This window comes from Pyrgilauda ruficollis, unplaced genomic scaffold, assembly GCF_017590135.1.
Source record: "Pyrgilauda ruficollis isolate IOZ18807 unplaced genomic scaffold, ASM1759013v1 scaffold43, whole genome shotgun sequence".
NCBI classification, from domain to species: Eukaryota; Metazoa; Chordata; class Aves; order Passeriformes; family Passeridae; genus Pyrgilauda; species Pyrgilauda ruficollis.
Genome location: NW_024525823.1, coordinates 8,600,203 through 8,625,333, shown reverse-complemented (window position 1 = coordinate 8,625,333; position 25,131 = coordinate 8,600,203). Strand labels below are relative to the sequence as shown.

Sequence of the window (25,131 nt, the reverse complement as noted above, 5' to 3'; positions counted from 1 at the left end):
ACAATACAATTGAGGCTAAGTAGTCTTTCACTCATGTTTACAGAACCAAAAGCTCAGAAACTGAGCCAGAAGAGGGGAAGTAATACTGATGGACTTCGAAGAGTACTTCTAACTACACAAATGAAGGTAAATTAACATTTTCTGCACAGATGTATTTTATTTTAGGGCATGTACACATTTCCATTCTTTCTTCTTTGTTGTTTTTGTCTTTTGCTGTTAACATCTTGAAAATACATTTAAAATGGTATCAATTGTTGTAGAATCAGAGCACACTGAAAGTTAGAAATTTATGAGTTTAATTTGGGGGAAGCGGGTATAAGTTGGAGATTGAAGGTGCTGCTCTAGGGTAGTGAGATACTAGTGAAACACTAAAGAGACACCATGTAATGCTCTTTGAGTTACAACATCCTTTTTTAAGTTGTAGTGTGATTTCCCTTTTTTATATACATACACCCAGACCTGTGTATATTTATGTGTCTCTGTGTATTAGTTTTCAGACAATGTTCCAAGCATTTTCTGAAAACAAGGAGGGCAGTTTGTGTTGTGCCAACAGAGGAGAAAGAGATTGGATTTGTTTTACTTAAACAGTGTTAAACTGCTCTCCATGTTGGAACAGAATGGAGGGCTAGGTGCATTACTGGAGTGACCCAATAGTTTTTTCTTCTTAGTATACTGATATTCACCTATTTCAAGGAGGTACTTAATATACCTTTATTTCAATGCCTTAAAAAGTGATTACTCAAACAGGGGTTTCTGACAAATTGTTGCTCAAGAAAGGATAGAGAACTGCTGGTTTCCATATCTCAGATTTCCAAGAAAGCTAATATGTGTGGGACCGGGGTATTTTTTTCAGTAGGGTTCTGGGAATTTTTCATTGTTTGGGAGGTTTTTTAAGTATTTCAAACTGCCTCTTGCTTTGCTATGAATTACAATTATTCCTAAAAGGCAGAAAGATACAGAAATTGTTTGCATGTTGAAAAATGAAATGAGGAGATAGTAAGAGGTTGGGGACTTTTTAGTAATTTGCAGTGTAGCATTTGCATTTTCGTTGATAAATTTGTATTTACTATTGCCTATTATTTAATATTACATATGAGTTTAGCAACATGTGTTTTCTCTTTTCTTCACCTGCTTGATAAGAACCAATTTGCTGCCCTTGGTGCTCCAAAGAAAGAGACTTCCCAGATTGAAGGACCATCTTTAAATAATACTTACGGTTTTAAAGTCAGTGTGGAAAACCTGCAGGAAGCAAAATCTTTACATGAGGTAACTTTACTCTTACATGTCACATCATATAAAATTATAATTTATCAAGCTGATTTTATACTGAAAATAAAAAATCGATTTCTCTTGGGTCCCTAAGTGACTTAAAAATTAATCAGTGTGTGATGTCTGCAGCTTATAAGTAGTTGATCTGCCAGTTTCAGCTTGATGTCCAATGCCTCTAACAGTATTGAACTAGACTTCACGGTATTTTGGTTGAGAAGATGGTAAACCTCCCTTTAAAAATAAAAATAAGGGAAAAATCAGAAGGAAGAAATAGTAAGTTTTGCATAAAAACATTACTTGAAAAACTAGTTGACCATAATTTTCATGGATTGTTTCCTTAAGAAATACGGCATCCAGCAGCACTTAGTAAGGCCCTCCTGGTATTTCTACTTGTTACCTTCTGAACCTGTTGGGCAGTTTCTACTCCATTTAACAAAAGGGTGCCTATCTCAAAGAAGGTCTCTTTATATCTATCTAATGTAGGTGAGTGTTTGGGGAGAGGAATCCAAGTGCTGTAGAAAGGGAAGCAGTGTAAATACAGTACTGCTGTGTTTGGCTGCTGACAGGGCAAGCAGCCTGTGTATATGAGACAGTCATATACAGACTCCTAGACAGTCTGCACACCTGGAATTAGCTGTTGGCCAGTTTATAGAGGAGATAGGGAGATAGCACTAAATAAAGGACATAAGAGAAGCCACAGTGATCCTGGGGGAAATGGAGATGGAGCTTTGATAGTAAAATTTCACCCAGTGATGTTTGTAGCAATTTAGCATGCAAATCTAGAGGAAATCAGGCTGCCCCCAGAGCATCCTATATACACAGAAATACTTTTAATTTCTCACTTATAATCTGTCCAACCTCTCCATTAATCCACATTATGAGCAATGTTATGCAAGACAACAGAGCAGCAGCATAGTGTTGAAACAATATTAAATAATACTGTCTTTACTGCAGAGTCAAAACTTCACAGTACATAGGGATTAGCATTTTCTAAATGTAAACCATTCTGCAAAAAGCTCTGGCAATATGATGTGGAAGTTCATTAATGCACCTGCAGGCAAAGTTAGGTAGTCTCCCTACCTTCCTGTAAGGCTTAGTCTTCATGCTTGTCTTGGGTGGGGGGGGAAGGGAGAAGAAAGACCAAGAGTGATTCTTTGTTCTTGATCAGTTCAGAAATGTGATTCAGTTCAATATACAAAGGTGTTTGAAAACACTACAGGAATTTACAATTGTTGAAGTTGAACATTATCTGTTTTTTGTCTTATTTTCTGCTTTTAGTAGAAGAATACAGTACTCAGACACACATACTGAATTTTCATAACTGAGTATAAAGCTGTGTTTAATGATGAATCTTAGTTTTTCCTAAGATGGTGCTATTTGCAAAAAAGTGAGATCCAAAGATGCATGATTAATCACTTCTGTTAATTTTAAGGTGGAACCTTGTAGTTACAATGTAATATCACCATATAAATGTCTGCACTGTCCTCATTTGCACAGATAGTCTTCTCTTATTTTTTTAAGAAACCTGCAGAACAAACCAACATGCTGTCTTTATTTGTTGCTAGGTCCAGCACCTTACCCTCATCAGCATGGAGTTGCATGCTCGAACAAGACGAGATTTGGAACCAGATCCAGAGTTTGATCCGATCTGTGCTTTATTCTACTGCGTCTCATCAGACTCAGCACTGCCAAATACTGACAAAAAAGAAATCACTGGTGCTATAGTGATTGATAGAGGCAGGACACTCTCAAGCCAAGGTTCCTATTTCTTTTTTTCATATTACATTTTACAGAAGTGCTATTTCATAGTAATCAAACAGTAGCAAGCAAAATGTAATAGAGTATCTATATTACTACGTATCTCATTTAATTTTGTCTTGTTGAATGGCCATATTAAATATGGAGTTTTCCTGCTTATATCTTCCAAAGAACTATTGCATGGGCTGTAAACCACAAATGGCATTTGCGTGTGCAAAATATCCATGTTTGCATACTTGTGGACAAGCTCCTGCAGTGTTCTAAGAGTGTAAAGAGGAAAACCTGCCTTTAGTTTCCTACTCAAGTTGCTGGATAGCTGCAAGTAGAAAATGTTAAAAGCAAGACAGTATGTTTTATATTTTACTTAAGGGTTATTTTTGTGGTTTTATCTGATCCTTTTAGGATCTAAACAGGGGCCCTTATTCTATTGTACCTTTTTGGCTTTGTTTAGACCAGTGATACTCAACCTGTGGCTCTAGAGCCGGATGTGGCTCTTCATGGCCCTACAGGCGGCTCTCGCAATGTAGGCATCTGATCGGCGCTCCACTCTATCAGGCAGCGCGGGGAGCACTGAGCAAATGGACCAGCAGTGTGGGAGTCGCTGAAGTTCCCCCTCCCATAGGGGGAAAGAAAAGGAGCTGCTGGGATCCCCCCACAGGTAAGAGTAGAGATCACCTCCCACCCAGCAGCTGTGGGGCAGAATGGGGAAAAACTTGCCCTTTTGCCCCTTCCACCCCTCCACCCCACTCCCTCCTAGCAGCCAGAAGGGATTGAAGACAGAATGCTGCTGGGAGAGAGGATGCTGATGTGTCATGTCGTGATGTATCAATGTGTGGTGGCATTAAGGCAGAATCGTCACACATTGAAGTGTCATGGTGGAAAAAAAATCACACCGTTGATACTTGATTTTTTATGGTGCTCTACAACTCCATTTTATTAAGAAGTGGCTCTCCAGCTGTTAAAGGTTGAGTACCACTGGTTTAGGCTAGTAAAAAAAAAAAATCCAACCAAAAAACATCCCCAAAGTAGTCCTCTTTCTTTCAGGGTTTCTTTGGCAATGTGAATGTGTATCAAACCACAAAATACTGTCTAAAATTTTAAGCATGGACAAAAACCTACAAAAAAATTAGCAATAAGGCAATAGCTTCTTCTTTTACCAGTGTATTTTTCAAATATTGTAGATATTATATCATGTTAAGCTAAGTTCTTCTTATTCTCAGTGAATTTTATTCTGGTATTATATGCTTGTTACTATCTTAAAAAATATATTTCTATTACCTTACTGAGATTTTTCCACAGTATAGCCACTATGGCTCCCTAGGTGTGTGTGCCACTGATAGTTTATCAAGAAAAAGCTTTCTGTAATAGGTCCAATGATACTTGGAAAAAAGGAAGGTTTGGATCTGGTTTTGTTAGTGAAATAAAATGATGTGTTTAAATGTTATTGTGACATTCGTTGCTTTAATTGATGTGTGCTGTCAATATTTTCTTGGTTAGAAATTTCTGAGTTCCATGTGGAGTGACTTGACATTGACATACATCTTTTTTTTCCCCTTTTGTGTTATTATTGCTTTGTAAGTCACAGTACTTGTTTTAACATTTATTTCTGAAAGCACACTTTCCTTAATTCTTAAGATCTTAAGAATGTGTCAAAGTAGAATGCCTTTTAAAAACTCCAGTTCCTAAAATCTACGTCGTCACTGTAACAGAGATCATACTGCCTGTTGTGTAGAGAAAACAGAATATGTGCATTATTCATTTAAAAAGGGTTTTTTTAATATGGAAGGCAAATGCAGAGTTCCTACATGCATACAAATTTAGATATTACTCAGACATTATCAATGTGGACACTCTTAATGTGCACTAAGTGAGCAGTTGGTGACGTTTTTCCATTTCTGTCAGTAACTTAGTGTGCTGAAAAAAAAGAATTGTACTGTTATATAGCATTTTCATTCTGTAAGGCGTTTTGCAAAGCACTACTCTGAGATAGCAATTAAAATTATATTTTGCATAAAAACAGTGTGTGAGCTGTCATATAGTCATTTGATATTTCTTATTAAAAGTAATTTTCCAGGAGCTGGACTCCTGTGCATGTAAAATAGTGAAGTTTCTCACTAATCAGGTATGTTTCTATCTGAGAATCTGTGCAAGATTACCACTCTGGCAGAATTCTACAAAGTGAAAAGAAAACATTATTCCACCCAAGAGGAATAAAATAAGTCCATGGAATTAATTGTGATAATTATTAAAGATAAAAATAAGTTGTGTTCCATACTTTTTTTTGGTTGTATGTTTTATTCTAAAGCAGTATTGTTGACTGAAGTAATGAAATTGCTTCTAAATTGTAACAGGTTTTTTTACTTTTATTTTCTAGGGAGCAGAGACCAAGCCCCCTTGCTTACAAGATCTGGAGTTACAGGACTAGAAGTCAGTTACGCTACTGATGAAAGAACTCTTTTCCAGGAAGTAGTGAATATTGTAAAAAGGTAGCATATCTGTACGTTCTGCTTTTATTTTTCAGGCTTGGAACAGCAGATTTAGTTCCTTCAACCCTTGCCAGTCTTTCGAATACTGATTTTTTTTTTGTTGTTGTTTCCCTCAAAGGCTTATTTCTAGAGTGGACAAGCATGGTGGTCTTTCAAATAAAAATACTTTTTGCTTTTCCTTTTCTCTGACAGCAAGAACATTCAGATCCTCTTAAGCAGCTGAGTTACAGTCTTGAAACTTATCAGCCATATAAGTAATCTTTCTTAACATACAACTTTCCTGTTAACCCCAGAATTCATTACACATCTCTCTCTGAAACTCTCAGAATAGTAGATACTAAGAATGTTGAGAGCTGTAGAAAACCCCTCAGAGTGGAAGAGTTTTCTAGGGACTCTGAGGCAAGACAGAAAAAAACCTGCATGGTACTGAAACTGCTGCAGTTTAAAATAAGGGTTCATTGAAAAAATCAGTTTCCTTGATTAGTTTTGTCTTCTCTGAATGGAAATCCCCTGCTCCATCAAACTTAGAAAACTGCTGGTTTTCCCCATCTCCACCAAGGCTGAGAAGCCTGTTTGGGAGCCTTCTCGCCTGGTGTGTAGGTGGAACCACAGATGTCTCTCCAGACCCTACTGACAGGTGCAAAGCTCTAGAATTTCAAAGAAAACAAACAGATTTAAACTCTGAGTCACCCTGCTGGAATAGAGGCACAAGAAAAAAAGCAAACTAGGCAGAGTACATTTGCAATTCTTTCTCTCTCCAACCAGAAAACCTCTGATGAGAAAGGCTTTGACCAACCCCATGAAGCCAGAATACAAAAAGAGTTGCTGAATGCAACCAGCACAGGGTGGGTCCTGACAGAGCAGCAGATTCCTGTTCAGAGAAGACAAAATTCAGGTAAGGAATATAATATTATTTTTCTCTTTCTTGGAAATCTAGTGCTCCATCAAACTTAGGAAAATTACTCAGAATGAGAAACTGCCAGTAAATGAAGAATTCTCCACCAGTTTTGTGGAAGTCTAAAACATGACAGGAAAGAAATATGGCAGAGAGAACCCAGCAATTAAAAGATATGTTTATCACTGAAGATCAGAAGTCTTCTCTATCTGTACATGCTGAAGGCATTACAGAACAAAAAAAATCATGCGATTTTGGTGTACTTCAAGATGGAATGTACCAGGTTGCTGTCTGAGAATTCTCTGCTTATGAGATCTTCTCTAGCATGTGCTAGTGTATATTTTTGATGCAGCAACTTCATCCCTGAAGATTGAGTTAGTTGACTTGTATTCCTGGAAGATAAAACATTTGTTCTGTTAATGGAGACACAGACTACTGTCATCATCTTAGTCTACTTCCCCCCCGACTCTAGAATAACACCTCAGCTATCAGACTTCTGAGGGACTCTCAAAATAAATGGTTTTTGCAACTTGGACCACATCTGCAGTTTGCTGCTCTTTCTCCCCCTTTATTTTCTGTAGCCTGGGCAAAAAAAGGAAAAATTTTGTTGGAGTTAACGTTTTGTATTTTTTAAGCATAAAACAAGTGTCTGGGCCCAGAGTAGCTTTAACTGAAGGAGGAAGTATGGTAAACCGTGTAATTAAGAAGTAGTGGACTGCAAAAATTCCTCACTGAGAAATGAACAAGCAGGCAGCTTTAATGAAAATTAGTAATTATTTTTTAAAGACTCTTCTGTTTGTCTTTTTAGTGTTATTTTTTTCCAGCACAAGTTAGGTACTTTGGCTCTTCTGGTAGATGCACTTAATAGTAGATCTGATAGATAAGAGAAAGAAAACTATCAGGCCATATTTAAAAAATGTTACCACTTGAACTTCATGAATCAACACTCAAAATCACCTAAATTTTCAAGCAAGGAATTGTATCAGTATCTTATATTCTGATACATGCTTTAGGCTGGACAGTAATAGGCTCTTGTGACTGAACGGCATGCCCAGCATGACTGCAGCCTGCTAGTGGTTCATGTTCTTGGCCTCTTGGGCAGTTGGAGGGAAGGGTGGAAGACTGAAATTCCAGATTCCTGGCATGATGAATGGCAGACTGTCTAATCACTCTTGATTGTCAGTATCAGGAACAGACTTTACCAACTTGTTGGAGCATGGAACAGAAAGGATCTCGGCTGCAGGAGGAGTTGTCTTACCCAGTCCAGTTTAAAAATTCTTGTTCCTATTTCTAGTCATTCTCTTAGTAGTTGGCCTAATTCTTCCTTTTATTCCATATATGTAAAATTGTGGAACATACTTATTTGTTTCAAGTTCCAGCCTTCTATTTCCTTGTTTAGGCCTTTTGTTTTCTTTCCATCCTGGCTATTGAAAATAAATAATGGTTGACTCTGTAACTTCTTGTCAATACATGTAAACTCTGGAAGAGCCCAGTAGAGAATTCTGGGTCATTGTTTCCAGCATACAGATAAAGGAAAGGTTGTTCCTGGAAAATTTGTAACTCCTGCAATACTCATAGCTCATCAGTGTCTGCCTAGGTTTTTGTCACTGAAGAGTTTTTCCCAAACTTTTTGTAGCAGAGATAACGTTATTCTTTGTTCACTGAAGATGAGTATTGCTCCAGAAGGTTCTCTGGAATAAATGAACTGAAGTTGGATTCAGTTAATAGCTTCACTGTGAAGTTGTTTAGGTTGTGCTAGATCTGAATGACCACGGTATGGTTAATACCAGGTTAAATGTTCCTCTGTGGATTAGCAGATGTTGTCTCTGATTAACTCAGAGCCCTTAGCAAACAGAAATAAGTCATCTTGTGTTCTAGTAGACCAGAAGAAGACCTGGTTGTTTCTTGGAATTGTGATCTGTGATTTCATCTATACTGAAAATCCACAGATTTGTCCAGATATTGAGAAGAATAAGCACCTCTGTTTCTAGGAGATTATTACTGAGACTGACTAACCTGTGAAATAGAAGCACTTACAAGTGTGAGTACCAAAGTCAATGCAGAGACAACGTTAATTTTGAAGGGTATTGGAATACTGATGTTGAGGTTGAGAGTCAGGAAACAGACAGAAAGGAAGAGCTACAAATAGGAGTTTGGAGGAGGGAGGGAAGAACAAAAACACAGATTTGTAAAAAAGAAAAGCGTTGTTAGATTGGTTTTTGGTACCCTGACAACTGTCTTGGACTTTGAGAGGGAGCTGCACCTGCATAGGTCCAAATTTCCCTTCTTTGGTAAGCTGTCCTCTGGCTGTAAACCAAAAAAAGGGCTTCAGCTCAAAACTGGCATAAAACAGCTGAGAGACAACATCCTTCTAATCCTGTGCAGCTGCTGGGGATGTCCTAGAAGCAGAGACATCCAAGTTGTAGGCTCTCTGGAACGTTCAGAGGGGATTTTTTTTTTTCTTGAAATGGAGCCTGGACATGTATTGCTGTCCTAAAGCATTCTGTTGTACTGCCTGAGGTGCTTTCTGGAATAGAACCTCTGTTGATTGTACAGTGTCAGCTGCACTGAGAGAGGAGAAAAATTGGAAGAATCTCTCTGCTTCAGGAAGTAAGAGAGCCATCTCTCTGAACCTAAAGTCAGGAAAAAGAGTAAACAACACATTTACATACTTCCCTAACACAGGAAAGCTGACTGAGGAGGTGGAAGGGAATGCTGCAAGAATGTTTGCATGGGGGTTTAAAACTAGATAGGAAAACTAGAGATGTACAAGCTTGATGGAGCAGTGGATTCCCATGAAAGAGAAATTAAATGTTTGGGCTTCTCCTTCACTTTTAGGGCAAATTGTTCTGCTTCTCTTTAAGGACAGATGCTACCAGATAGCAGAAAAGGGCTGATCCTGCAGATGTGAGAGGAGCAAAATTTGGGGAATTCATATGGGAATGCACAGTCCCCATCTCTCAGACAAACAGAGGATGTGAAAACAGGGCGGGCTTGAAACAAAGAGTAGTAGATTCATTGCTACTTGAAACTTACCAGACACCCAGAGCTGCTTGTCTCCACTGAAGCAGTTTTTGGTAGAATTACATGAACAGAGTATAAGATAAGATTTTACATGAACATTTTGGGGATAACATTTGTGTGTTAAACTGTTAATGCTTAATACTTAAATATTTTTTAAAATGTTTTCCTTGTACGGTATAATGCTAATGAATTTTTTTGTTTGGATACAGTGCATTATATTTCTTCTTCTGTAAATGCTCTAGCAACGTCTTCTTCTTAAAATAGAGGTGTGCTAATCTAACCTTCTTTTTCCAGGCCAGTATCATCTTCCATCAGTGACATTTTCCTGTAGAAATCTGTATCTAATGTCCTGTATCAACTTTATGGATTTTTGTTGTCTAAGGCAAACTGGGAAAATGTTTTCAGAGATTTCAGTTACATGTTTGAGCCACCAGGAATTCTATTGCTATGCACAGTTACTGCTTTTGTCTGTATCATTGTTCTGGCATGGTTCCCCCGCCTCCACCCCCCTTTTTCTCTTAATCATAGCTGGAAGAAAAATAGCAGTCAGGAAAAGCAGACACATAATAGAAGGGAAGGTATAACTGGGAGCTTTAGTGTTCATTTACGAAATCGTCAAATGAGAAAGAGGAAGAGATGTCACAGCAGCAGATATGACTTAGCTGGAAAGGCAAATAATCGCCTTTCTTTCCTCTGCAGCATGTATGAGTTGAATGTTAATGCTGTTGTGTTTAAATCCTGCCAGCATAAATGCTGCTTTTCATCTTTGCAGAAAGTCTGGCAATAGCATGCAAAGCAGTATCAGGGCCCATCCTTTTAACAAAAGAGCATATGTTGGCAAGCACACCTCTTATTCCTGTCGTGTTACTCCTAGCCAGCAGCTTTCAAATATCAGTATTACAGTTTACTGGTTTCTTGCAGGTGTAACAGCTGGTCTCATTACAATTTCTTCTCATAAAATAGCTTGAATTGATGTCAAAGACCAGTTTCATAGTATATGTAAAAATTGTGAGACAGGAGGATGAAACGTTAAACTTGTCCTCTTAGCTCACAGGCTGTTGTCTTTGTGGCACCACATGAAAAGGAAAAAGTAAGAGAGAGAGTCACACTTCAGCTAAGTTCACATCAGCTAAACTTTGGGTTTGCCTGTTCACTTTCCCATGTGGAATAATGTACTCTTTTAGCTCCAGAGTTCTCTTCTTCTCTAATAGCAAATAGAATACCACAGGAGGTCTCAGCAAGTGCCACAGTGGTTCGTTGGTACCGCTAGTACACGAGATTGGGCTGCAGGAGGGGACATTTCTGCTGCATAAATTGGGATGTAGTTCGTCAGCAAGCAGTATTACAAGCAGGAAACAACAGTGTCTCTTACTAGGCACAAGAAATTTGGTAGGTCTCTTAAACCTGTTGCATGAGGTAGATCTTACACATATGTAGTGCAGGAGTTCAGGGTTATAAGTGTTACTTAGTAGATGGGAGTTCTTCAGTTTAATGTTACTTTGTTTTTTCCATCAGAAATAATTGAGAGAGACACTTGGGAATGCATACAGACAGACACACAAAATACATATATGTGTAACTTGCTGCAGTATCTGAGCAATTCAGTTGCCAGTAGTACATTTATTGGTTTTCATGCTTTTAGAAGGATACCACTTGGATCCAGTTTTTAAATATGGACCAACTGACATTAAAGGACTGTGATTACAGGAAACTCACAGTAATATTTGATCTCACCATTTACTACCTACTCTACCTTGATTTTCCATTTAGATAGCTTTGTATAAGTCATCTGACAAACCATAAACAATAAACTTCACAATCAGTGTCTAATTAGCTATCCTCATCACCAGAAGAGTTAAACAGAACAGGATCTTGGTCTGCAAGAGGTGGCTAAAACACAAAGAATGGTTCACCCAAAGAGGCCTTCTTGTTCAATGACAATAGAGACCAGTTTAGAAAACATGAGATGCCAAAATTAGCTGAAATGAGACACTCCCCTTAGTACATGGGTGCTATCTCATTGGAATGGAAAAGCAGTGTGCTGTAAAGTGATAGCCTGTAAGTCAGTAATGTGCAATTACAGGCGATCCCTAATGGCCTGGACAAGCAAGACTGAGATAAAAACTAGCACACCGCTTTTTAAAAAAATCTTTTGATTAATAAGCTTTCCAATCTACATGTGGATTTACATAAAACTGTGTTAAAAATGTGATACTTAAGTTAGACACAATTTATTTATAGAAGAAAAAGCATGTATCTGAAAACATCATAAATTAAAGGACTTTTATGTCTTGTCCTATAAAAACACCTTCACATCTGCAGGATACTAGAGAAACAGTTCTTGAGATTATATGCAGATAGATTACAGAGGTCATTTTGTTCACTAGGTTAAAAGGTATTGGGAAAGTTACCTCCAGAATTGATAAAATATATTCAGTTGCAGTAGTAATATAATAGCCCACTAATTTTGTTTAAGTAGGAAGTGAGAAAGGTAATGCCCTGCTTGGGCAAGTTACAACCCAAAGCAACTGGCCTTCATCAGTTGATGAAGGACAAACTTCACCAACTTGCTGCTTCCAAACAGTTCTTATTTCTGTTCAGAACAGGCTTATAAGAGAAAGCAAATTTCTGGCATAATGAATATTGTTTTATGTATCACTTAAGCAGTTCTTCACGAGTTTCTGATTCACATTTGCATCTATCATGGAACCCATTTGCATAATGCCTTGTCCTATGTAAAATCTACAAGTATTCTCCATTTTGAATTATGTGATGCCAGTTTTCAAATATGATAACGAATTACTACATCCCTCATTTTAATTAATCAGTACGTTTTGCAATATGCTAGGACCAGGATAGCTTAGTTACAATAATTAATTTGAAAATATGTTAATTTTTATAATGTTTATTCTACACCTGTATAAAACATGGCATAATTCCTTTTTATTTCAAAGCTGAAATTGAGCTATTAATAATTTTGGAGCATCATTTCACAGTCATTGTATGTTGTGCAGAGCAGCAAGCAGTCGTAACTCTTTTTGTCACTGGTTCCACTGCTGGAATGAACTGCAGGCTAGCTTGAGTCATTTGTCCATAAATTGTTCCAAGTAGCTTTGGGGTTGTACCATGGGTAGAATAGGTTTCCATATTGAGTAAATTTACTGCTTCCACTCCTGATGATCGTTTCCGCCTCCAAAACCAAATAATTCTTCTTTTGACATGAACAGCAGATAGCAAAATATCCCCCAAATTCAAAGTGCTAGTTCTTTTACTTTCTGTAGAATGCTAGAAATCAAAAACTTGCTTTAGAATCCCTTGCTTTAGGTAAAAATTGTATCAAGACCATTCCTTCACAAATAGAAGTAGGTGATAAAGGGGATTTTTGCAACTTCTCGCAGGTGCAAAAGCCCGAATTGTAATAAAGAGAGAGCCATGCTGAGTAACAATATTCAATTATTTTTCACAGAAGGTCAGTGTCTGTGGCAGAAGTGTGGAGAAACATTTTTTTGGAGCTATTCTCAGAGTAATTAGTATCTTCAAAGTGAGTTGTCGTTGCCTTTGGCTAGGACACATAAGCAAGGAAGACACTTTCTTAATAAAGTCTGAAGCTTCGTTTGTAATGTCTGTGATACAACTAACTCATTATTCAGGGAAAGGCTGTTCTGTATTCAACAGTCAGGAAATGTTTGTATTTTTTATTGTATTTATGGATGCAAGGAGTACAGAGTTCGTGTTCATAATCCAAGGCCCCTGCCCACTCCCTCCATAAACTAAGGTCTACAAGCCTGCGTCCTGTTGTGGGGTTGGGCATAGACTATGGTACAGAATCCTCAGCCCATCATCCATCCTCTACCTCCTGACAGCTGCCCTGATGTCTTTCAGTTGTATTGAATACTGCCTGCTGCATTAAGGTTGGAAAATACACTAAAATCATTCAGTCTAACCAAGAAGCAGCTATCCCACTGAAACTTCCTTTCTTTTTTTGCTATAAAAATAACAGATATCTTATGTTACTTTGTCCAGTCTCTATCTGCCCAAAAAAATCATTCTTAGGCTATTGAGCAAGTCAGCAGATCATGACTTGTGGTTTTAATAGTGCCTACTCAAAAGTTAGGTGATACTGGGTCGTCTGAGCTATCTTGTACCTGTGTTTTGTCTTTAAAGCCACACTTCTTGTTCTTCTGTCTAGTGAGCTTTACTCCGAGCCTGATTGGAAATGATTGTGTCAGAAGTAATTTCTGACTTTTTTGTCATACTTGAGCCAGTTAGATTTTCCAGCTGGAAAGAAATACAGCATAAAATAAGTTTTGCTTGTGTGTCTTCTAGAAAGAAGGCTATCTAAATAAAGAGGTATTTAAAGAGAACTGGTAGATACAGTTGCTTTTCTCTGTTTCAGTTTAGACAGCTCTCACTCAACTACAAGTTGTAACTCCAGTAAAGGGTCATCATTTAGGACCCAAAGTTCCCTCTGATTACTGAAGGTTACACTGCAGTATGTGTGACACAATATTATCTGTAAACATTCCAGTTAACCTGCTGGCAAATTCTGTTCCATAGGCATGGCTGTCTTTCACTGCACATCTGTTTCATGCCAGTAGCTAAGTTTCAGCTTATGCGTGATACTTCCTGATGCCATCAATAAAACCTGATGAAACCTCAGTTTTGTTCTTTATTTGTAAAGACAGAAATGATAGAAGAATGTAAAAAAAATTTCCAGTGAAAATATCCTTTGTAAATATTTTTGCCATTGAACGTTATTAAAAATCCTAAGAGATTGCATGTTTTAAATATTGTCTCCTAGTCCAGATGCTGCTTTCATAGAAACCGATTGTGACTGCATCTTTTTTAAACTCAACATAATTTGAATACAATCCTTTTTATACTTTGTTCATGGAAAATATTTTTGTAAATTATATGAAGCTCATTTTTTCTTTTCCCCCTACCTCTCTAGATATGACCCAGACATTTTGCTAGGCTATGAAGTCCAGATGCATTCCTGGGGTTATCTCTTACAGAGGGCTTCGGCACTGAATGTTGATTTATGCCAGATGATTTCTCGTGTGCCAGGTAAGTTATTTGTTTAGGGCTTCAGTTCAGTTCCAGTAGAAGCAAGCTGAAATCTATGAACAAATTTTAAAAATAAATGCAGCATATTTCTTCAGAAATACTTTTTTTTTTTGTTCTTGCTCCTGTGTGGTTAATAGTATAATCACACACAGCCCTGGTGTTTTCTGAATTTTCAAATTTGTGGCGTATTCCACTTCTGTGTGTGTCCTCTATTCATGAACCTGGACTTTCATTCTATAGTTGTGTCTTAAGTTTCAGTTCTTGGAGGTGCTTCTGCTACCAAACCTTCTTTTGCTTTCCTTGGCTCCAGTCATTCAGAGTACCTACCATAATCATCATTTGTGGTTTCTCTGGCTGGAATACAAGAACATAAAACTGCTCCTGAGCAGCAATTGTTCTGGATAGCTTTGTAATAAAATCTTCACTTTCAATGACCTTTCTTGTACTTTGGGCAAATTTTATTGGGTCCAAGTGCTGATGCTTTCCTCCAGCATTCAGAAAAAAGTCTGTTTAGACTGGCAAGAAAACTTGGATGAGAATGGTAAGCCTAGTGCCTATACTTAGCCAATCAATAGAAGCCATCTGAAGAGTGGAGTTCGTGATCAGCTAAATAAATATGCTGTTGCACCTGAGAAGAGTCAGGATAACTTTATAAAATGAAAAAGTGTCTCAAAAATTTGTTGTAGCCCTTTGCCATCATCAGGGTGATGCAGATGAGGGAGACTTTAAAAATCAAAACAGTTGAAAAATCTGGTTTTGCCAGCTGTACAGAAAAAAGCATCTGTACAGAAATTAAAATGCTCTGAAATAAGAAGTCCATTACTGTGATTGTTCTATTAAAAACTTTGCCTGTTGCTTTGTGATGCATTACAAAGCCTGTTGCTTTGTAATGGTTGCAAAAGCAAATGTTAGGAATTATGGAGCAAGGAAAATATAAAGCAATGAATGTAAATGTAAAAAATCTAGAAAGCTGTAGTGTGCTTGTACTTCAAATACTGAGGTTGTAGCCCCCTCACAAACTTCCTCCCATATAGGGGAACTGGTAAAGATGAGAAGGGTTATCCAAATGTGTCTAGTAATTTAGCAATTTGGAATTCCAGAAGAGACAGAACAGTGTGGAAGGTAAAAGCCTGTGAAATATTGAGGGATGTAAAGGGAAATAGAGAAGAGTGAGTTTTCATGGTCATTTCCAATGCAAGAACTGGAAATCAAGTGAAGCTAGCAAGTGGCAGCTACAGAATATAAGTTAATTTTTAATCTCAGCATTGCTGAACTCGTTCGTTCCTGGTCAAAGGATAGTACGAATGCTTATAGTGTACATTGCTTTAAAAGGAGATAAATTCTTGCAAGAAGAATCCATTGGGAGCTATGATATATGTGGAAAATAATGTCTGGCCCAGGAAGCTGCAAATGACTGGAAGCTGGAAGGGTTGTAGGGAGAGTATCAGTAACTGCTTCCCCCATCTTGAAGCGCCTGCCTTTGAGTACATGACAGAACATGATACTGGGCTGCTTGAATGTCTGAGCATACCCAGTATAGGAATCATCTGTTATGTAGCTGTCCTGTGTGCCAGGCCAGGAGAATATGTTGTTTAGCAGCTCTGTGTTCACACAGTCCTTCCTTGAGGCTTGAATATTTGTATTCTCTTGATGCTTTCAATACTTGTGACATGTTTGGAAAGGAACTGAGTTCTAGAGTCCACCCAGAGACAAGAAAACACAAGAAAAAAAATTGCATCTTCAGTTGAAAGTTGTTGGTATTTGAACTTTGGTGAATTCTTAAATACTTCATATATGAAAACAGGATCATGTGATAGTTTAAATATGAACAGGCCGTCAATGCTCATAAGTTTCTTTCTTTAAGACAAAGCTGTCAAATTTATTCTTCAGGAATACTAGTGAATTGCATGAACCTTGTTATTCAGTTTCCTTGATGGCTGAAATTGAGATGATACACTAGTTGCAAAATAATGCCTCTGGGTACAATCTTCAGAGGTACTGAAGGATGTTCAGAAAAAAATTTGACCCATTATACCTAAAGATGTGCAATGTCTGTAGTAAGAGGAACAGTTAGTGTTATAGTCAAAGGTTTCTTAAAACCTCCAAAGATCACAAAGATTTATGGCTCTACTGTAGAAGTATGGTGAACAATCTCTTCAGTTTGGGACATGTGTCTCTGCTGTTGTTCTCAAAGGCCAAGTCACAGTTCATGTCTTTCAGGACAGCTCTGTCTGCACTGTAGTTGATGCAGAACCAAACAGTCAGCAAAGCTGTTAATAGTACCCATCTTTCTGACATAAGCTCTTCCTCAAGTTACTGATTTTGGGATACACATGAATGGGTCCTCAAGAAAGGGAACTGTATGGCTCCTAATGGTAGTGTCCCCATGTATTTCACAGTCAAATTTCCTTCCCTACAACTGTCAAGTCCCACACAACATGGGTTCAGTTCTAGTGAAGGAAATGAAGATTGTATCCCTTAACATTTTTGTACTTGAAGTTCAAGTGGGCATGCAGAGCATAGGCACGATCTGCACAGCACTGGTGTTTGTAGTGCAGGTGTTCCTGTGCCAGCTGCTAGATGCATATTCAGAAGTGGAATACATAACACTTAAAAATGTTTCTAAGAACTGCTGTCATTTTAAGGTAAGTGTTTGGTTTGTTTTGACAGAATTGTAGCAGAAAGATCAGAAAATGTTTACACTGATGAACTCTTCCCAGAAATGTCATGCCATAAATGTCTTGCATGCATGACCATATACGTGCAAGTTGTTGTGTTCTCTGTTGCTTTGTGGCCTCCTTGTCCATGGTTTTGACCCCATCTGTCTTCCTCTTGCTTTTCCAACCCCTGTGCTTCGTATTTCCCTCTCTTCTTCACATGCTGTATTTTCAGCACAGGAAGTGCTCCTTCAAGAATTATGCTTCTCTTTCGTCCTGTTGAAATAAAGATGGAAGGGACTTTTCCTTTCCTGTGATTTCAACTTAACAAAAAGAAAGCTGGACTTCTCTCTGGTTTTGCTTTATTGGCTGAGTCTAGTGCTGCCTCTGCCCTTTACAAGTGAACAATTTTTAAGTCATAGGACACATCACAAGAGAAGTGCATGCCATGCCTGTGTGTGCGTGGTGACATTTTTTGTGTGCCCTCCTGCTTCCTCCTTTGCATCACAGCTCAAAGTTAGGGAATGGGTAAGAGAGGATGAGAGGAGACTTCTTTTTAGTTCATCTCATGCTCTCGGAAGACAGGAGGAATGTCATGTTTTGCTTCTTACCAGCATAATTCCCAAAGAGGCATACGTGGTTCTGGTGGTACATTTCCCACACCAGTTGTAAAGTTGTGCAGGTTTTTTGTAATATGGTGGTGCTCATCACAGGCAGGGTTAATCAGACAGTGGGTCTCTCTTGTGGTCATGGTATATATACTTTGCTGCCTGTTTTTTACCAGCAGGACATGAAGCAAACTTAATATAGGAAATCTCTTAAGTCAAAAGAGAACTGAGATGACACTGAAGAAAGTAGAACTAACCAATAGTTTCTACTTCCAGTTTAAAAAAAAAAAATTTAAAAAAAAAAAAGAGGGGAAGGAATGCAAGTTCCTCACTTTCACGGGAGATGTAGCATGTGAAAATGAAGAACAGCAGAAGAAAAAATGTTGCTACTTGGTGGGGCATTTTTTCCACCCAAACATGGAAAGATGGTTTTCCTTCTTAACAATCTGAAACAATAAGGAGGTTAAAAAGATAGTATGCATTTTGATGAAGTGTGCAAAAGGTCTGCTAAATTTGGTCAAGGATCTGTGATTTACTAATAAGGTCAGTAAATGACGAATAGGTTTTCTTAACCATATTTTAATTGATATAGGACACATTTGAAGATCAACGTACAAAATTAGTCTGTGTTATGTTGTTTCATAACTGTTCTGCAGTATTTCAGGCAATTTTTACTTCTGTCATCGAGGATAAATGTGCTTCATGACTGTCTGAGGATCTAATTGTTCAGTTCTCATTATTGCAAAGCAGTGTGTATCTGCACTTCTGCACTCTCTGTCCAAAATGTTCTGCTCTTTATTAGCGGGGTACTGTACAGACTGTGCTGTAGCTGATAAATGAGGGTGGCAGAGTACAAAGCAACCAGCAGTTAAAAAATTGATATGGATTTAGAATTGTGGGTAAATTGCCTTGAAGTGATTTCTCTCCCAGTAAGCTAATAAGAAATAAGGCTGAGGATCAGTGTGTTTTCATAATGGATTTTAGTCTGTGTGGTACATTTTAAAAAACATCCTTGTAAACTCTGGAAAAAACACCAGAACTGTAGACTTAAAATGACTGGAAAAAAGATAGTTTAAAGAAGTATATACCAAAAAGACTGTCTTCTCTTATGCTGCAGTATTCCAAAGCATGACAAAAATCAAGGATGGCAAAAGAGGATATATTTCTCTACTTTAGACACTGCTGTCTCACAGAAAGATTTAGAATGCTGCTTCTGCATCTGCATTTGTTCCTTCCTATTTCCTTCTCCCTGTCCTATCCAGAACTCGTGTCTACTTACTCCCACTGCTGTGGGTTTGCTTACACTGTGTGAAAGAGACTGAATTTTCTCTCCCACGACTTGGTTCAATCTGTGTAAGATCATTGCAAGTAAAGCCTTGAGTTATAAGCTCCTTAGGGCAGAAATCACTTTTTCTAAATTATTTCTTTTTTATGTTATGCACTACTGCATGTGCCGCTGACTCTCAAGTAACATTCAGCATTGCGTAACCAGTATATTCACTATGGAGAATATGTTGCCTTGGACACTATTTCAGTGAAACCAAAGTAAGAGTTCTCTGCAAAGGGCAAGAGCAGAAAAACTTGGGAGAGTTTCATTTAGAGGTTGTGTGGATGACTGGTGAATAAGTAATTTTTGTGGAATCAGCAGTAATCTTTATGAATTCTTATTTTTCTAGAGAGTACAAATTGGAAAAGGGATGGTTTGATCTGGTCTTGACTGTCTTATAACTTGTCTAAATATAGTCTCCTTTAATGTCTTTAGATGAAAATAAAGAGAACAGATTTGCCACTGAGCTGGATGAATACGGAGCGGATACAATGAGTGAAATAAATATTGTTGGGCGAATTGTCTTGAATATATGGAGAATGATGAGACATGAGGTAAATTTTTTAAAAGGTTAATGTTTTGATTTACTGAGTTTTCTAATTATTGCAGACTTAGTTGAGAGTTTCATGTAACTTAGGTAACTTCTACAATTTTTTTCTTTATGCACCTTTTCAAATAATCATTTGCCAGTTTGTAAGAATAGGTTTTATGTATCTAAACTGTAAAGTACTGAAGCATTTATTTTTCAGTAATGTTTCTTAATGATACTCCTTTTCACTGATTTGTGGGTTCTGAGAACAACTTACGTGTTTTAGGAATTTGTCTAGTATGGTGCTTTTAGTACAATACGTACTTGAACATATTTTAAACTGTCAGGGGTTTTTGGCTTTTTGTTGGGTTTTTTTTTGTTTTGCTTTGGGGTATTTTTGTTTGGTTGGGTTTTGGTGTTTTTTTTTTTTTTTTTCCATTTATAACTTTCCATTTAATACTCAAATAGCCCAGTCTTTACAAATCTTGTTTTGTCCAAGTTCAGACCTGATCTTTATGAACTACTTAATTCTGCATATTCTTTTCAATTGGTAAGGGATACTTTTTTCTGTCTTGGAAGTAGTTAGGGATTTCTAAGAATAAAGACTAACTTTTTTAACAAAATACTAACAAAAAGTTAATAAATCTAGTTCTTGCAGTTTTTGAAAAGTAGAGATTTTAATTATGAGAGCCATCATGCATCTTGACATGTCCACTGTGCTTTTCTAGGTGAATCTAACGAATTACACTTTTGAAAATGTGGGCTTTCATGTTCTTCATCATCGTTTTCCTTTATTTACGTTCCGAGTTCTGTCTGATTGGTTTGACAATAACGCAGATGTCTACAGGTAATGATCTATTAATCCATTTTCTTTGCTGTTTTTAGGGCCAGATTCTTAACAGTGGATAGGTGTAAGGTAAAGCCACAATAGGAAGAAATAATCAATTTAGCTTAGGCACTAGAGCAGTGTATATGCAGCAACGTGAGCTATTTACTTTGATGTTCTGTTGTATAGTTTTACCCTCAATATTACAACAAAATATTTTCAGTTACATTTTCAACACCCCTGAATAGATGTACTGTTTTGAAGGTCTGTAATGTCTTTATTTCATTTTGTATGTGCTATTCATCGGGAGGGCTTTTAATGAACTGCCAGGCTTCTGTTTTACTTCAAGCACATGTCAAGCAAGCTAGGCTTAAAAGTATTACAAAACAGCACACAAGATGTTAAGACAGTAGCTATAGCTGCTTAAAAATACCTTCATGTGACATGTATCACATTCAGTTCACTCTTCTTGAAGCAGTTTGGTATTGTGTGATATGAACAATTCATGAAACTGAATACTGATCTGCACGTTGTTTGTGACATACATAAAATTTCTGTAAAGGTTTCTGTAGCTGAGTGGAAATGTGATTTATACTGAAATTACAAATTTATGTTCAGCTGTGGTAGGCATTCTTAATACAGAAAGATGTTTCCACAAAGGTCCACTTAGCTAAAAAGACATGTAAAGAGATGAGGAGGTAGTTGTGTCTGTTTTGGTAATCCTTTGGGGCAGTGAGGAAAACAGGATGTAGTATGTCACTGCAAGGTGCCGTAACAGTAGCTCGCTGTAATGCTATGTGGGTATGTCTTTAGAATACCCAAGTGTATATTTATATGTGCCACACTTTTGAAAGAGTTCTATGAAAATGTTCTAGAGGAAAATTTTATTTGCTGGTTTCTTACAAGTTACCATAAAAATACATTAGTCTTAGTAGAAAGAGCAGCAGTCTTCTGATTGTTTATAACGAGGTGTTCGTTCTCACAGATGGAAAATGGTTGATCATTATGTTAGCCGGGTTCGTGGGAATCTCCTGTTGTTAGAAAAACTGGATTTGATTGACAGAACAAGTGAAATGGCAAGACTTTTTGGCATTCAGTTTTTACATGTATTAACAAGAGGCTCCCAGGTAAGACTTCGTTCTCCTTATACTTCACAAAACCAAAACAGTTTTCACCAAATGTTCTAGTTCTTCAGTATCTTCTTAGTCCATATGTGTATTTTCATAGGGTCACAGAAGGCTGTTAACATGAATTAGCATGAAATTGAACCATAAAGAATACCATGCAATCTATTATTGCTGCTTTTGAATTGCCTAGTCTCAGAGGTTAAAAATAGAGTTCCCCAAAGGTAACCACACCAGTGAATCTCTTCTACTGCCTTCAGGAGCATTAAGTTTTCCCTTTGAGTTGGTATTTTTCACACTTACATGAGACTGAAAATGAGTGCTTGCTAAAACATTAAGAAAAGTAATTAATCATGTTTTAGAAAGATGAGATTAGTTTCTTTCAGGGCAGACAAAGCAGCACAGAATATGTTCTAAGTGACATTTCTGGTGCAGCAGACCTCTGGGTGAGATTTTACAGTAAGACAAGAGGGGCTCTAGCTTTATTAAATATGTGTCATGCAAGGTGTTTGTTGTTGTATTATTTTGATGCCAGCATCGGAGGGAAAAGGGAGCAGAACAGAGCGAGATGTGCACTTTGTTTGGGAGCCCAGCAGTCTCCAGTGATACCAAAAGCTTTCCTTGCCCAGATTGTGAGTGACTAGGCTAACTGAACTGCTTTCATGGCTACGTGTGAGACCTGAACAGTGCCTGAAATGAGCGTCAGATACTGTGTCATGTGTTACAGCTCTTCTGTTATCATAAGCCAGCCAGATAATGGGAGTGCCTGAAGCTGCAGTGTCCTTAACCATTCAGTGCTATTAAAAAACTTTAGCCATCTTTCTTTTCTTAGACTGACCTGTGTCATCTTTTGACCCAGAGCAGGTTCTTGTTGGTCTTTCTGGTAATGACTCTGTATTTGGGGGGAAAAGGGGAGCAGGCTGGCAGGCACCATCAGCAGAACCATGGCAGTGTTCAGTAGGTATTTGCCAGTTTAGCTCCCAGATCTGGTTTACCATACTACCAGAAAATACCACTGTTGGAGCAAGGGAAGAGAAATGCACAGTTAGGGACAGGGAGTGTGGGACTGGCATACTGCCAGCATAGATATGCTTAAACTGTCATGATTGCAGCCCACAAAGACTGTCTGCCTGTCATTTTCTCAGATGTCTGTGAGTGGGAGTGAGCAACAGAAGCATGCTGCATTTTCTATCCTGACTGTTCTTTTCTCTTCCCTTCTGTGCCTGTATGCTCTGTTTCCATTGAAACTTTCTAGATCACAAAAATGGCACTTGCAACAATTCTCAAATAATTTTTTTCACATAGAAGAGTCCCTACCCTTTATGAAGATACTCCCCCTTAGCTGAAAAACATGTTAAAATGGAATGGTAATAAGAACAGATTTCAGATACTTTATTTTTCCATATTTGAGTCTCTCATTGAATTTTACAATAACTTTTAAAAATGATTTTTGTTTATTGTATTAAGCCATCTCAAACATTTCTTAGTAGACTAAACAAAATCTAACAAGAGGTGGTCACAGGCATTACAGATAATTAGTCAGATGTTTGAAGAACTTACTGGTTTTTGCACAGGAGTCAGCAGGGCTCATTGAGAGAGCTTAAACTCAATTTGAAGGGGAAAGGAATAAAATTAGGCTCACTAAAGATAAATCTGGGAGCATCACACTGGTGGTTGAGAAAGAGTGTTCTAGCAAAGTCCTTTGGTCTGCTGTCTCAGTGGAGGTAGGGGTTGGAGATCCACGTGGTAGCAAAATCAAAAGGATTATTGATGTGTTAGGAACCACAGATGCACCTGAGAATGGTTGTGTAGGAATTAGGGCTTCTCCCCCTTCTACCCTTCCTGGCAGAAGGATCAATAGCCCAACTGAGGTGCATCTGCACCAGTGCACTCATCATGGACAACAAACAGGAGGCCAGTCCTGGTTTGTATCTTACTGATGACCAGGACAATGGGATCAAGTGCTCCTTTAGTCAGTTTGCGGACAACTCCAAGTTGGGAGGGAGTGTTGCTCTGCTGGAGGGTAATAAGGCTCTAGAGAGGGATCTGGACAGGCTGGGTCAATGTGCTGAGGCCAGTTGTATGAGAGTTCTGCCTTTGGCTCCCAACAACCCCATGCAAGGCTACAAGAAGAATGGCTGGAAAGCTGCCCAGAGGAAAAAGACCTGGGGTGCTGAGCAGCTGAACATGAGGCAGTGTGTGCCCAGGTGGCCAAGAAGGCCAATGGCATCCTGACCTCTGTCAGAAACAATGGTGGCCAGCACCACCAGGTTGTCCCTCTGTACTCAGCACTGGTGAGGCCACCCCTCGAATCCCATGTTTGGTTCTGGGCCCCTCACTACATGAAGGACACAGAGGGGCTGGAGCAAGTCCAGAGAAGGGCAGTGCAGCTGGTGAAGGGTCTGGAGAACAAGGTCTGTGAGGAGCAGCTGAGGGAACTAGAGGAAATGAGGCTCAGGGCTGACCTTATTGCTCTCTGTGACCCCCTGAAAGGAGGCTGTAGTGAGGTGGGGATCAGTCTCCCAAGTAAGAAGCAATAGGACAAGAGGAAATTGCCTCAGTTTGTTCTCTGGCTGGTTTAGATTGGGTATTAAAAAAATCCCTTCTCCAAGAGGATAGTCAGACATTGGAACAGGCTGTCCAGGGTCACCATCCCTGAAATTAAAAGATGTGTAGATGTGGTGCTTGGCAGCATTGGGTTAACAGCTGGATTTGGTTGATCTTAGAGGTCTTTTCCAACCTAAATTCTACAATGCTATGAAAACTAGGGAAGAAAAACCCAAAATCTACCTCTTGCCAGAACCAGTCCCTGACCACCTTGTCATACATCCAAGTTCATCACTGGACACAAATTAATGTGCAATTAGTGCAAGGCAGCAGTGGTAGTTTATGTTGCTCCCCAACTATGCATCAAACCCCAACCTCTATTAAAGGTGCAGGGTCTTGTTAAGGCAGTTGGTTCTGTAAGTTCATTTATAACTTCAAGGTTAAAGAAATTATATCTAACCCATTCAGGACAATGATTGAATACATAGTGTGTCAAGCAGACGGTCTTTAATAGTGATTTAGTTGCTTACAAAGCACGGGATTTTACAATTATGCAGAATTGTTCTTTGATATTTTGGGATTTTTCAGTCCCTTGCCACCCATGTGTGTAGTTTTCACACCATGCATGTAAGTTTTGAGCTATTTTGGTTTTTATCCTGAAAGGACACAGTGCATACTGCCCATTTGTACTTCTAAAGCCTTTACTAAAGCATCGAATAATAAACAAGTAAGGCTGGGCTTTTTTTCTCATGTTGCCAGCTACACATATAACATTTTGTGGTATCTTAAACAGGTTGTTTGTTGTTTTATGCTTCCTGTTCTGTGGTACCAGGGAGAAAGCATGATACCCAGTGCATTTACTGCATATTATTCTTTGGTTTTTTTGGTGATCTGCAGGTCTGACAGTAGTACAGTTTAGCAAATGCTCGTTCACTGACAGCAGCATGGCCGTCCATGTATGTTGTTGAAGCCTGTTGGATGGTTGTTTTTTCCATATATAAAAAGTACTTGATT

At 38.3% G+C, this 25,131-nt stretch overlaps 1 protein-coding gene across 2 annotated transcripts in view; it reads left to right on the top strand.

Moving 5' to 3' along the window:
• The window catches only part of REV3L (REV3 like, DNA directed polymerase zeta catalytic subunit), a 113,264-nt gene that overhangs the window by 74,539 nt on the left and 13,594 nt on the right, over window positions 1–25,131 (top strand). For both annotated transcript variants that reach the window (XM_041478016.1, XM_041478017.1), the window contains 8 exons: window positions 44–126; window positions 1,141–1,266; window positions 2,835–3,027; window positions 5,402–5,513; window positions 14,384–14,499; window positions 19,527–19,645; window positions 20,349–20,467; window positions 21,432–21,573. In XM_041478016.1, the coding sequence (XP_041333950.1) occupies window positions 44–126; window positions 1,141–1,266; window positions 2,835–3,027; window positions 5,402–5,513; window positions 14,384–14,499; window positions 19,527–19,645; window positions 20,349–20,467; window positions 21,432–21,573 (1,010 nt within the window). The remainder of the gene's footprint in view (window positions 1–43; window positions 127–1,140; window positions 1,267–2,834; window positions 3,028–5,401; window positions 5,514–14,383; window positions 14,500–19,526; window positions 19,646–20,348; window positions 20,468–21,431; window positions 21,574–25,131) is intronic.